The 13,493-nt window shown below is 41.6% G+C and overlaps 1 protein-coding gene across 1 annotated transcript in view; it reads left to right on the top strand.

The window, feature by feature from the left end:
* The window catches only part of FMN1 (formin 1), a 586,562-nt gene that overhangs the window by 130,627 nt on the left and 442,442 nt on the right, over nucleotides 1-13,493 (top strand). Inside the window, exon 3 of the mRNA XM_007940485.1 lies at nucleotides 8,322-8,439. Coding sequence (XP_007938676.1) covers nucleotides 8,322-8,439 — 118 coding nt within the window. The remainder of the gene's footprint in view (nucleotides 1-8,321; nucleotides 8,440-13,493) is intronic.

Below are 13,493 nucleotides of genomic sequence, written 5' to 3'. Positions count from 1 at the left end.
GGTGGGTTTGAACGCCAACCTTCTGGTTAGCAGTCAAGTGCCTTAGGCACTATGCTACCAGAGCTCCTTAGTTTTGTGTAGAAGGTGCTTAATCAATATTGATCACAGAATAAGACACTGGGATAAATAATGGCTATAGGAGGTAATAGTATTTCCCCTCAAATTGTTAAAGCTTTTAAATTGACTCATATTTCAAGACCAACAACTTAGGTTAGGTCTGTAAGTTGCTTATTTGAACATTACACTTTGAAACATTTTTCAGTTCATTTGGTGTTGGTAACATTTCTCCTGGTTAGGAGAGCCAGTGGCCTGAAAGAGGCAGGGTTCAAAGATCTGTTTCAGTTATTGTGCTGCTATTTCTTACTAATTCTCATATTTAGGTGATAATTGCCTGCTTTCACTTGAAATTGTTTTCAGGTCCATCTATTGCCATTTAGCCTGAATGTGGGACATAAAATATTTTGTTAGAGTGTATGAACAGTGTAGGAGCTCTGGTAGCATAGTGCCTAAGGCACTTGACTGCTAACCAGAAGGCTGGCGGTTCAAACCCACCAGCCACTCCTCAGAAGGAAGGTTGGGCAATCCTACTTCCATAGTGATACTGCCTCGGAAACCCAAGGAGGGGTCGCTAGGAGTTGGGGCCGACTCGACGGCAAATAACAACAACAACAACAACAACAAATGAACAGTTTACGAACAAACTCATCTCTTTCTTGGCTGATTTCCACTACTCGACGTGTCTTAAAGGCAGAGGGATGGCGTTTTTTTGTTTTTTACATATCCAGAGCCTTGTACATAATTGGTACTCATTAATGATTGTTGGATGAATATATTAGTTTCCTATTGCTGCTGTAACAAATTACCAAAGACTTAATGGCTTAAAACAATATGAATTTATTCTTATAGTTCAGGAGATCAGAAGTCTCAAATGAGTCTAAGTGGCCTAAATACAAGGCATCAATAGGCTGTGTTCCTCCTGGAGGTTCTGGGGGAGGATCTTTTTCCTTGCCTTTTCCAGCTTGTGAAGGCTGTCTGCATTCCTTGGCTCATAATCCCCTTCCACCTTCAAAGTCAGCAATGCCTGCTTAAGTTGTCTTTCTCATGCTGCATCACTCTGACATTGATTCTCTGCCCTCCTCTTCCTCATTTTCAGAACATCTGTGGTTACATTGCACCCACCCAGATAATCCAGGATGGTCTTTCCATCTTAAAGTCTCAATCACATCAGCAAAGTCCCTTTTGCCATAAAAGTATAATGTTCACAGGTTCCAGGGACAAGGACTTGAACATGTTTTTTTTTTTTTTTTTGGCGGGGGGAGGACTGAATAAATCTTATATTAGGGAAATAAGTCTTTGTGATAGGAGTCATGATTCATAAATGAAGGAGAATGGTATGATAAGCTGGAAAGCCTCTTGAGGTGTTAGGAATCTAAAAGTTTCTGTGTCTTATCTGTGATCAGTAAACAAATGAGCAAAGTGTCTATGGAATTGTTGCTTAATATTCTAAGCAGTTCCTCTAGGTTTTCCCTCAAGGTATAGAAGGGGACAAGAATGGTTATTCTCAGTTTAAGTTGTCATGAAGTCAGTCTCCTGTTTCATCTCTGAGGGTGAAGTTCATTTCACTTCCGAGTGAGAAAACACTGAATAACTGGGCTGAAAGATCTTGTGCTTATCAAGACTCAATTTTATGTCCTATTTATGCCCTATTATGACAGCAAGTAGAAGCTCTGGATGTTTTTTTTCTTTTTATTAATTTTTTCTTTTTATTGTGATTTGGGTGAAAATTTATAGAGCAATTTCACTTTCCATACAGCAGTTCACATACACTTTGTCTTATGACATTGACCATAATTTACCACAATGAAACATCTCCCCTCCCACTTCCTCCTGACAGTTACCTCTTCACTGTGTCCATCCCTCCATGCACTCCTGCCCCCTGAGCTATCTCCCTGTGCATAAGCAACCCTTCTTTCTCCCATGCTTGTTCTCTCCAAGGAGTGTACCTACCTCAGGTAAATGTTCAACTCATATGCCTGTCCATTGTTTGGCTGGAAGCCACAGGCATGCGTTCAATTCCAGACCTGCATCACTCTGACATAGTCTAGTGGCCATAGGGGCCATAGTCTCAGTGGTTCCACCAGGCTACATTAGGCCAGCAAACCTGGTCCCCCCCCCCCTTTTTTTCCTTCCAAATGATTTTGAGTTTTGTCCCACATTGTTCTCCTTGTCTATCCAGGATCTCCTACATAGATCCTCTTCCAAGTGGTTGATAGTAGTAGCTGGGCACCATCCAGTTCTTCTGGTCTCATAGTCGTATAGGCTGCAGATCGGGTTGGTGTTCCAGTCACTAGGACTAATTGTTTCCATGAATTTTTGGTTTTCTTCATTCTTCTTGGCTCTGGACGAGGAGAGACCCATTGTTGCATCTTGATGGCAGCTAAAACTCTGAATTTTAGATGTATGATTAAGAGTGTAAATTCTAAAGAAAAGCTTCTTGCACTCAAATTCTAGTTCTTCTCCTCACTGGGTCTGTGAAAATGCACAAAGTAGTTAATATTTTTGTGCCTCAGTTTCCTAATAGGAAAATAAGAATAATATACCAATGTCATATAGTAGTTGGGAGCTCTGGTGGCGTAGTGCCTAAGGCATTTGACTGCTAACCAGAAGGGTGGCTGTTCAAACCCATATATAATATTTAGTAGTATTAAGTCAATAAATATATGTGAAGCACCTAGCACACATGGTAAACACCCAATAAATATTGTTATGTGCTGTCGAGTTGGAACCAACTCATAGTGACCCCTCCTTGGGTTTCCGAGGCAGTATCACTGTGAAAGTAGATTGTCGAACCTTCCTTCCAAGGAGTGGCTGGTGGATTTGAACCACCAGCTTTTTAGTTAGCAGTCAAGTGCCTTAGCCACTATGCTACCAGAGCTCCTCAATAAATATTACATATTATTATTATTTCCCACTTACTAGCTGTGCAAGTTTTATCAGCTACTTTAATTCTCTTGGGTGGCTGGCTGCTTGACTTTTTAAATTAAGCTAATAATACCTTACCTACTTAAAGCCAAGGGTCTAAGATCACAACATATCCTGGGACCAAAGATTTGTCCCACCCACTGCCCTGAAATTATGTTAGCATCTGTGGGTCTTGAGAGGATGCCAGAACCTTTTTATATTGCTGCATGCCATGGTACAGAAGGAACACTAAGCTCTTCCATCTTATGTCTAAGTGTATGACATGACTTTTTCCCTCACCCCCTTTTCAGATGGTTTGTGTAGATCTTAAGAAGAATGAACTTATTTGATCTCGTTTGGTGATTCCTTCTTTCCTCAATCTTGAAGAAGCAGAAGTTGTCTGATTTCATCGGTGGATGTTTCCTCTAGATAGGAAGCTCACTTTGAGACTGAAATGACACCATGGAATTTTCCTGCAGTGTCCTCATGGCCTTTTGATTAAGTAGATCCTAGTTAATAATCCCAAAATATGCTAGGATAAGGAGCAAAGAAGAAAGTGTCCATTTAGAGACAAGGTCAAATCAGGAACTAGGAGGTGCTCTCTCTGTTAGCTTTCCCATAGGGATTGGTGTAACATGTACCCTGTTTATTTGTATGAGGGTTACTTTTTTGAACATATTGCTAGACATATATTATAGCAATAAGAATTTGTCACAATTAATACTTACCTCCATTGTTTTTAGTGCTGAAGAACATGGTTCAAGTCATCAATGTGTGACCTACAGCCATCCCCTACTAGAGATGAACAAAGATTATTTCTGATTGGGGCTACAGCTTCTATTTTGCAGAATAAATTGCTGTTCATATTTAACACTTGGTCACAATTTTTCTGACACTTTGCTCAAAGAGAGCTGACAATTACCATTAAGCAAGTTTGATTCTTCTCCCAACCAGAACAGTCCTTTGTCTATCCCAGGTGCTAAGTAAATGCCTGCTGACTGGACTGGATTTGAAAAACTCTGGGATCTTCAGGTATGACAGGAAACCATCCCAAGAGACAGCTACGCCCCTGGGAAACAGAGCTGCAATTTTTCCACATCCTTAGTTGCTAGGTTCCCAGCATGTAATCAGAGTGATGGAAACTACATTGAAGTAATGTTTGGTGGTGATTTTGTCTGTTCTGCTTTTGTTTTAGGCAAATTGGGTCTGTGATAGAGACCTGACTGATAGAGGCTTTTTAGATGGCTTCCCTTTAGGGAATGTGGGTCCATGGGGACTTTTGATGAATTGCTTGGCCTAAGAAGGCACAGGTTGTGTGTTACCCTGTGTCATGCCAGGGTTCATTCAGTTGACTGGAACACTGACGTGGCCGGGAGTGCCCTTCTGCTGCTGGGATTCCTGAGGAAGTCAGAAGTCTTGCTGCTAAACACAGGCCTGAGGTTGGGACAGGGAGTGTGGAGGGTAATCATTCCTGTCCAGCTGGGCCTGTTGACTTTGCCACCCCTGTAGCTGGTGGACACAGGGCGTGGTGGGTATGCTTGCCCAAGTACCTGTTTGTAGAACACAGACGGCCAGGGCAGAGCTAAAAGAGCAGTAATCTGAAACCAGTCGCGTTGGTTTTCCTCCCTTGGCCCCAAGCTAAAATCTGCATTCCGGATGAAACCTGCAGGGAATCAGAAGAAAGCACTTAAAAAAAAAAAAAAAAAAAGCAGAGCTTCAAGGACAATAAATTAACTGCTTTGAGACTTGTGGGCATTTTGAGATGATCTATTTCTTTCTTTACTTTTCTTTGGACTTTGTTAAGTAATTGTTCATCTGGGTGTGCTGCTAGTCTTTTGGCCTGGAAGGCCAAAACGTGATCCAGATGGAGAAGAGACAGGGCCGGTGAAATGTATTTTAGCAATTTTCTGCTGAATCACTTTTGACACTCCCTTTGGGGGCTGGGGCGGGGGTGGGGGGGGGGGAGGCTATGGTAGTGGTGTTGGTGGGGGGAGGTGCGGGGCTTGGGACTGTCGGGATCAGCTTGCCGGCTCAGCGCTTTCAGGAGCCTCAACTTGCTCGCCAATGAGGAAGTTGAAAGCAACCAGGAGAGCGGCAGGCACTGGGGCGGAGCTCATGGTGAAGTTCTCGGCTGGGATTACCAGGGGCAGGCTGACTTTCCCAACTACAAAAAGCCTTTTGTCCACGGGGATAAATACGGAAGTCCTAGATGAGGAGCCTCGCGGGTCTGTGTGTAGTAAGGTGCACAGCTTCGGCTGCTGTTGGCCGTAAAGCTCCGTAGACCTTTCACAGTTGCCCTGGGCGTACCATTATCCCTCATACCGGAAGAAGGGCACAGTGATCTGAAAGCGACCAAGTGTGCTCACTGTGCAGCTGAGGAGTCTGGCTTCTGGGTCCTGTTGCTTTCTGTCCTGTAAGTTAAGAGCAGATGGAGTGGATAAAGTGAGCGAGCAGGGGAAGGTAACAAAAGTCAAAATTTCCATCAAGGGCATTGCTGAGACATGGAGGACATTGGTAATTCTGTGAATGGCAGTGATGTGTCGGAACCTGGAAAACCTGAAGCTGGACTTGAAATGGCTCAGTCGATCCTGAGTAAATTCTCTATGAAGTCCCTGTTTGGATTTACGAGTAAATTGGAAGCCGTGAAGCCTGATGAGGAAGATGCTGTGCTGAAAGCATTCCGCAGCTTAGATTTGGATCCCACATCTGGACAGGGTGACCCAAGCAATGGCGAGGAGGCAGAGGCTCAGGTTCCACTTGACCTCGGAAATGATGAGAAGACTGATAGGGGGGAGACTGAGTCAGAGGGAAGTCGGGGAAAACCAGAAGTAGGGACTCTTCTCCCTAGTCAAGAGCTTCTACTCCCTACTTTGGGTCCTAACAGAGAAGATGTCATTTTGGTTCATGGGACTCTTGTCCACACCACCAGTGATTCTAACTCTGATGATGATGATGATGACCAGGGGCCAGAAGAGGGAAGCAGCGCCCATGGCTCAAAGTTCCCAACTGTTGCTTTATCTAAGCCACTCCAAGAGCCCAAAGAAATAATAGGATATTGTAGGGAAAAGATTGCCACTGGGGAGCCAGGTGACGCAGAGCTCTGTGCAGAAGGTCCCTGGGGGACTCCACCTGAGATAAAGGGCAAGTTGGAACCTAGTGATGGTGGCCTTCAGACAGAGCACATCCCCAGCCAGGGCCAGGCTAGAGGAGAAGGTTCCCAAGTGCCCCCTGCAGTAGTAGACCAGAGCCTTAGTGTTGGAGACACTGAGAGTGCCTCTTCCAAAAAAGAAGTCCCTGGGGAGAAGACATTCCAGCTTCCAGCTTTCTTTAGTGGGCTTCGTGTGTTGAAGAAGGGGGTTACAGTTGAGGGAGGGGAAACTGTCACAGAGATTAAGTCAAAGGATGGGGACCTGGCTTTGCTCAAATTGACCCAGCCTGTTCAGAAATCCCTAGCGCAGGCAGCCCCGCTGACAGTGAAGAATGGGGAGAAAACAACTGATCTGAAGGCCACTCCCACTCTCCTGGAGCAACTCTCTCAACTGCTCAACATTGACGTGCCCAAAACTGAACTGAAGGCAGAAGACCCTGAGCCATCAAGGGGAGAAGAGATGGGCTGCAGTACTGACCAGGAGAGCCAGAGCGGCCCTGGAGAAGCCCAAACCCAGGGTGGAGAGGTCAAGCCAAAGCCACCAGAGACTGCCCTGGAGGTCTTTAAAGCCTTATTCATCCGTCCCCCCAGAAAGGGGACCACCGCTGACACCTCTGAGCTGGAAGCTCTCAAGCGCAAGATGAGACATGAGAAGGAGTCACTAAGAGCTGTGTTTGAAAGGTCCAAGTCAAGGCCAGCGGAGGGTCCCTCTGATTCCAAAAGCGTATGTAGAATTGGGTTTTGCATTTTGTCATATAATGTACTGTTGCTGTATTTCATCTCAGGTTTTCTGTGAAAGCGAATCCCAGTTATCTATTGTTAGTGACCCTCTTTTGGGTGAAAGATGATTATATTGAAATTAAATTGGCCTTGTAAGGAGTCTGGAGTTACACAGCAGTAATTTTTTTTTCCCCCTCTTCATATTTTTTTGGATTGTTCTAGAGGGGTAAATGTAAAGAAGTACAGGTGGGAAAGGGAAAATGCTGCTCTGGGTTTAAACATTAATAATAAATGTTCTTATAAAAATGAAGCAGCATGGGGAAGCAGTGTAATATGGAACCATATCCAGATTTATAGGGATTTCCTCACCACTTAATTATACCTCCGAGGAAACTGTTTTTCCTTTGAAAGTCTGCCATTTGGCAAAACAATGTGTTTGTGATATGATTGAAATGTTACATCTTGTTTGGAAGGCATTCTGATTGTGGCTTGCATGTAGAGTGATATCTGGGTTTTAATCCTTACTCTGCTGTTTACTGGCTGAGTGACTTTGCCCATCTCTGAGTCTCAATTTCCTCATCTACAAAATGAGGAAAATAACCTGCTATGGTGGTTGTAAGGATTAAATAAAGTTACCACATGGTAATTAAGGAGAACAGTCATTAATATTATTCAAAGAACACTGGTTCAGGTAATTTATAAAGACTAGCAAACACCTATCCAGTAGGGTCTAAATGTTCATAAGATGAATGGATAGAATTTCTTACTTACTCTCAATTCAGTGTAAGATTCTCATTCCCTTTTGTATACTCAGTTAAAACATTAAAAATTGAAAAGCTTTTGAAAAAAGTGTCTTGGGTTTTAGTTACTAAAACAACAACAACAAAAACCACACATACACACAAACAAATCTAAACCAAACACAATATATACAGCATTATCCTTGTTATAAAAATCAACTCCCATGAAAAATAACTTGAATACAAAGTCTATCTCATTCATATTTTATAGGAAAGAAAGAAAGGAAGAAAAACTTAAAATTACAAACTCAGAGTACTTGGAGAAGTATATCTCAGCCTGTAACCAGTGTTCATGGAAAATGCAAAATTAATCTTATGCTATAATGAATCTTGGGGTTGTTTGGGATACATTTATAAACATTCCTATAAATATATCTGGATGTGGTACATCTGTGTCTGGATCTGGATCAAAGTGAATTTGTGATTTTTATAGTTACAGGATAAAAATCATCTTTTAAGTGTTACTTAGCATTGAGTTATTTTTGGTTTTCACTCTACTGATAACTTTACGTTTCTAGAAAAGGATCCTACTGTAATAAGACATTGTCTCAGTTACAGTGAATGAGAGTGATGTGCAACTGGCCATTAACATTAATTTTAGAATTAGAGTCAGCATGTTTTTTTCTAGTAATTAATTAGCTCTGGCCACATTTCATTTAACTTATTCTTTTCTTTGGCTGATTTTTCAACAGCCAGACCAGAGCCCCACTGAGCAGGACGACAGGACTCCTGGCAGACTCCAAGCTGTCTGGCCACCGCCAAAGACAAAAGACACAGAAGAAAAAGTGGGATTGAAGTACACTGAAGCAGGTAAAGTGAAAGGAAGCCAGGTACTGAGGAATGAATCTCTTGCTGTAATGGCTTTTAGTTCTATTTCAGTAGACTCAGATTTTGGGTTTTGTTTCATTATAAAATGTAATGCTGAAGGCTTTTCTTTTTGGTTTTGCTGTTAAAGTGAAACTTACACATTTATTGTAAACAAATCTCATAGAGATGAAAGGTGAATGCAGTGGAATGAATGAAGGGCGGGCCTGTGTGTAAAGTAGAACATTTTGTGAACTAATGGACAGGGTAGATTACAAATTCCTTAGGAAGCAGATGGTTGGCCCTCTTACAGTGCTGATGTGAGCTGGCAGTGTTGCTGAAGGAGGCAGAATATAATTTTCCAGAGCTGTAATCTGATTTGTTGTTTGTCTTTGAGTAATGCTTTTGAGCTGAAGGAACTTTGTACAGAGTGAATGTACAGATACCATATCAGTTATTCTTTCACTTTTGTTAGACAAAGCTTTATTTAATGGATGGCCAAATTTTAAGCAATCTAATGCTGGAAACCTTCCCAGGAACTTTACTTGAATCTATTTAAATGTAATGGGACTAGAGATATTTTTGCTTTTTTTTTTAAGTGAAAGGTTCACATAAAATTAAAAATAAATAAATAAAGCACTGAAGAATGAGAGGATGTATATTTTAATTTTGTGTGTGTGTGTAAGTGTGTTTGTATGAATCACTGGTGAAACTTTATTTGCCTTTTTCCTTTTCTTTGAAGATTATCGATAAATGGCTTATGTTTTGTTCAGTATCTTAGGTATGTACATATTAAAATCAATCTATCTGATTATAGGAAAATAATTCCTTTAGTTTCTTTCTTTGATCCACATAAGTGGGTCAAAGTTCCAGTGGTTCAGTAATGTATGATTTTTCTGCATTATCATCAAATCACTTCAAGGCTTGAGAACATGTTAGTTGAATCTCAAAGGAGCTCTGGTGGCATAGTGGATAAGGCATTTGGCTGCTAACCAGAAGGTCAGGGGTTCAAAGCTATCAGCTGCTCTGCAGAAGAAAAATGGTGCGATCTCCTTCTGTAAAGATTTACAGCCTCAGAAACACAATGAGGGTCACTATGAGTTGGAATCTACTCGATGGCAGTGAGTTTGGTTTTTTTTCTTTTTGGTTGAATCTCAGGGTCTACAACCTGATTATTTTCAGCTTCCATTTACACAATTGGTAATTTAGGAGTTTCCCAAGACAATAACTACTACTTTGTAGCATTTTTTCTGCAGTGCCTGGTTTATAATGAAAACCCCATATTCTTAATGAAAATATATCTTGCTGTTCATTCTTCTTGCCTACATATGACTTTCCAAAATTGAAATGACTATGATTATAATATAGAATGACTTATTAAGTAATTATTTTCTTGATCTGGCATAATTTGAATGATTAAAAGTACTGAAGTATACTTTAATTAAACAACAACAACAGCACATTAAAACCTAGTTTAAATTGGTGATTTTAGTTTTGTCCCTACCCATGTATCATAGCTATCTTCTTTGTAATGATGGTCATTTGCTAGTAGAGAAGGAAATAAATCTTATAAATTGTTTTTCAGTTAACCTTAAGTAGTAATGGGCAGTGCAGATAATGAACTCAGTTGCTAACCAAAAGGTTGGATATTCAGGTCCATCTAGAGGTATCTTGGAAGAAAGATCTGGTAATCTACTTCTAAAAAATCAGCCATTGAAACCCTATGAACACATTTCTGTTCTGAACACACATGGGCTCACCACACATTGGCAGAAACTTTTTTTTTTCCATACCTTTTCATATATTCATTCATCTTTGCATCTGACTTCTAATTCCAGAGGACTAGAGGAGCACTTTAGTTTACCTTGATCTTTTTTTGTTTTGTTTTGTTTCTGAAGTAATGAAATGTATTCCTAGAGCTTTCTGAGGTCTGAGATGATATGGGAACAGGGAGGAAGGTCATTCTATTGGGTCATTCTATTGGGTGGACTGTAATGGTACTTTTACACAGCAAGAGGACCATCCATTGTCCGGAGAAGGCAACTAGCTCCCCAGCCAGTCCCTTTGACTTGGTAGTCCTTTCGCTTGGCAGTATTGTGGCACATGTAACATGTTCCTGGATCTGGTGCTCTGCTTATTGAGAGCTTTTTAGGTGTTTGATACATTTTGGGGATACTAAAGAAGAATATGGCATCCCGTGCTTAGAGGAAGCTTATTTTTAACCTGTTCCTCAAAACCAGCTGCAAAAAGGATGTGGAGCTGACATCTTCCTCTGACCTTCTCCAGCATCACAAGGGGGAAACAGAATCACCTTCAGGACCCTAAGGCTTATTACTATGAGGCCAGACATGCTGCCACTTTGAATCTTTTTGCCAGTTCTGACACAAACTATCCTCCCCCAGTCCTGACTACTTCCCTGCTGGGTTTGATAATTCAGTGCAATGGCCACACAGCACTCACAGACAATACTCATGGTTATGGGGTTTATTAGGGAAGCACCAGGTTACAATTCAGGTTCAGGAATGCTTAGGGTACAGTTCTTCCATCAGGACAGCATCTGTTTGGCCATGCCTTCAGACATGCCTTTCTGGCCCTGGGCCTCTTTGGGCCTCTGCCCTACTTAGGGAGGTGTTACAAAGTTCTTTTAGGTCTGCTGCTAAGGGGGCACCTAGGTGCACTCCATTCTGCCAGCAAGACTTCTTCCTAAAGGCACTCAGCTTTCTCACTCCATGGGCTGGCAAGCCCACTGCTCTGTGTCATGCCTCTTGGTTCTGTTGTTGCTATTGTCTCAGCTGGTTGTCTTTGCTGTCTCTCTGCCAAGGAGTTCCAGCACAGGGATCCTGGGTCCAAGGAAGAACTTCATTCCATTTCCAGCTCTTCTCTTTCTCTTTCTCTCTCTCTTTAATTATTTATGTGCTTTATGTGCAAATTTACAGAGCAGAATTTGTTTTACGTTCAATGTTTCGTGTACATTTGGTTTCACTCACTAATCACCATTCCCAACCTTGACCTACTCTCCTCTTCTCCCTTCCCAGTAACCCCCCACCTCCCTGTGCCCTTCTTAGTTATGCACTCCTGTCTGTCCAGCTTTTTCTCCATGTGACTATTGCCCTTCTGGTGCCCCATGACCGATTGCTCCAAGGGATGTATCTCTGTAGAGGAGCTGGGTATATCACCCTGGGTTGAGTGCTCTGCATATAAGTCTTATTTACTGTTGGGCTGAGAACCAACCCTTGGAAGTGAGTTTTATCCTAGAGCTAAAGTGTATCCCTGGGCTGTAGTCTTGGGAGTTCCACCAGTCTCCATCTAACCATTAATTCTGGTCATTATTGTGTTTTTAGATTTTGTTCCATGTTTTTCCTCTCATTCTATTAAGGATCTCCAGTTTTGATCCTTTCCCTAGTGGTTGGCATGGGTAGCCGGGAAACATCTAGTTCTTCTGGTCTTGAGGTCCATTGTGTCCTGAGGCTGTTTGTTTCCAAATGCCACTGGTTTTCTTCACTTCCAACAAGAGGAGACCATTAGCTACATCTTAGATGGCCACTTGAAAGCTTTTAAGATCCCAGTCACTACTCACCAAAGTAGGTTGTGGAACAAGATTTTTGTGTATTTTGTTGTGCCAATTGGCAGCTCTTTTCTCTTGATGGCAGTGAAATCACCCATTCTCCCTCTAGGAGGGCTCACTTTAAGTCTCACAGAATGACAAAACTGACTAATCCCAACATTAGGGTTTCATAAACCTTATTTCTATGGTCTCAGCCCCACAATGGTGCCATGTACCTTACTTCATTACTCGTAAGCTATCCAATCCCCTAAGCGGACCACAAGAACCTTACATTTGCTTAGTCCCACCAGTAATCTGGTGGGAGTCACAAAGATCATGGCTAGAAGAGCCCTACCAAGTACTTCACTGTGCCGCCTCAGCATGTGCTTACCTTGTCATTTTTTGTTCATTTTGAGATAGTTAACTGTCTCTGCTTTTCTAAAACTTAGTTGTTCAGAACACTGGGGTCTTATTAAGCATTTGGTTTATAATTTAACAATATTTCCATTGATTTTCCTGCCTGAGGTGTGGGGTGGGGGTGGAGTGCAATTGTGACTGTAGGGAACACAAAGATGGAAAAATGGAGAAATTTAAGATACCTCAAGGTGTCTAAAGTTAAGTGTGTATGAAGTCTTGTACTTTCATATCCTCAGTACTCTTTATTTTTTTCTTAGAGTGTGTTATCTATTAGATCAGGGAAATGGGAGATCAAGTATGCTGTTTGATGTCTGTGCTGTTGACATCTAAGCCCAGTCCTTGGCCAACCTGGGAAAGAGATGTGTTTCTTCATCAAGAGCCCCTTACTATCCTTATGCTGCCCTCAGCCTCTTTGGGCTTATGTTGCTTTGTGATTTCATTTTACTCAGAACTTATCATTTGATACTAATGGGGGTGCCAAGGGAAGGGAGTACTGACTAGAACCTCAGAACTCCAGAGATGGAGCCTGAGAGGAGCTGTGGCCTTCAGGAGAGCTGTGGAGGGTACTAGGGGAATAAATACTCTGACTCTTTCTTCTGGCTCTCTGGTCTTCTGCCTGTACTCCATTGGCCAAACCAAAATTATAAATTAATTTGAGAATTGAGAAGTTTAAAATGCTTAGTATTTCAGGAGAACAAATGGACAAGATTCAAGTCCCCCACCCTAACTCCTACTTCACTGAGATTGCTGTACTTGCATCTGTTTAATATTATAAAATTATAATATTATAAAAAACAAAACAAAACTAATAACAAAACAGAAAAAACAGTGAAAAAACAATGCTTAGTATTTCTACCTAGGAACATTTCTTGTGAAACTATTCATTCAAGTTTTCTTTTATGTCCTTCAGTGAATTAAACAAAGGTTATATGTGTGTGTATATGTGTGTGTGTGTGTGTGCGTGTGTGTATATATATATACATATATATATATATACACATATATATATATTTGTTGTTGTTGTTGTTGTTGTTATGTGCCGTCGAGTCGGACCCGACTCATAGCGACCCCTCCTTGGGTTTCCGAGGCAGTATCACTA

Source organism: Orycteropus afer, unplaced genomic scaffold (assembly GCF_000298275.1).
Source record: "Orycteropus afer afer isolate SDZICR_OR568_19922 unplaced genomic scaffold, OryAfe1.0 scaffold00068, whole genome shotgun sequence".
NCBI lineage: Eukaryota > Metazoa > Chordata > Mammalia > Tubulidentata > Orycteropodidae > Orycteropus > Orycteropus afer.
This window is presented reverse-complemented; position numbering and strand designations above follow the sequence as displayed.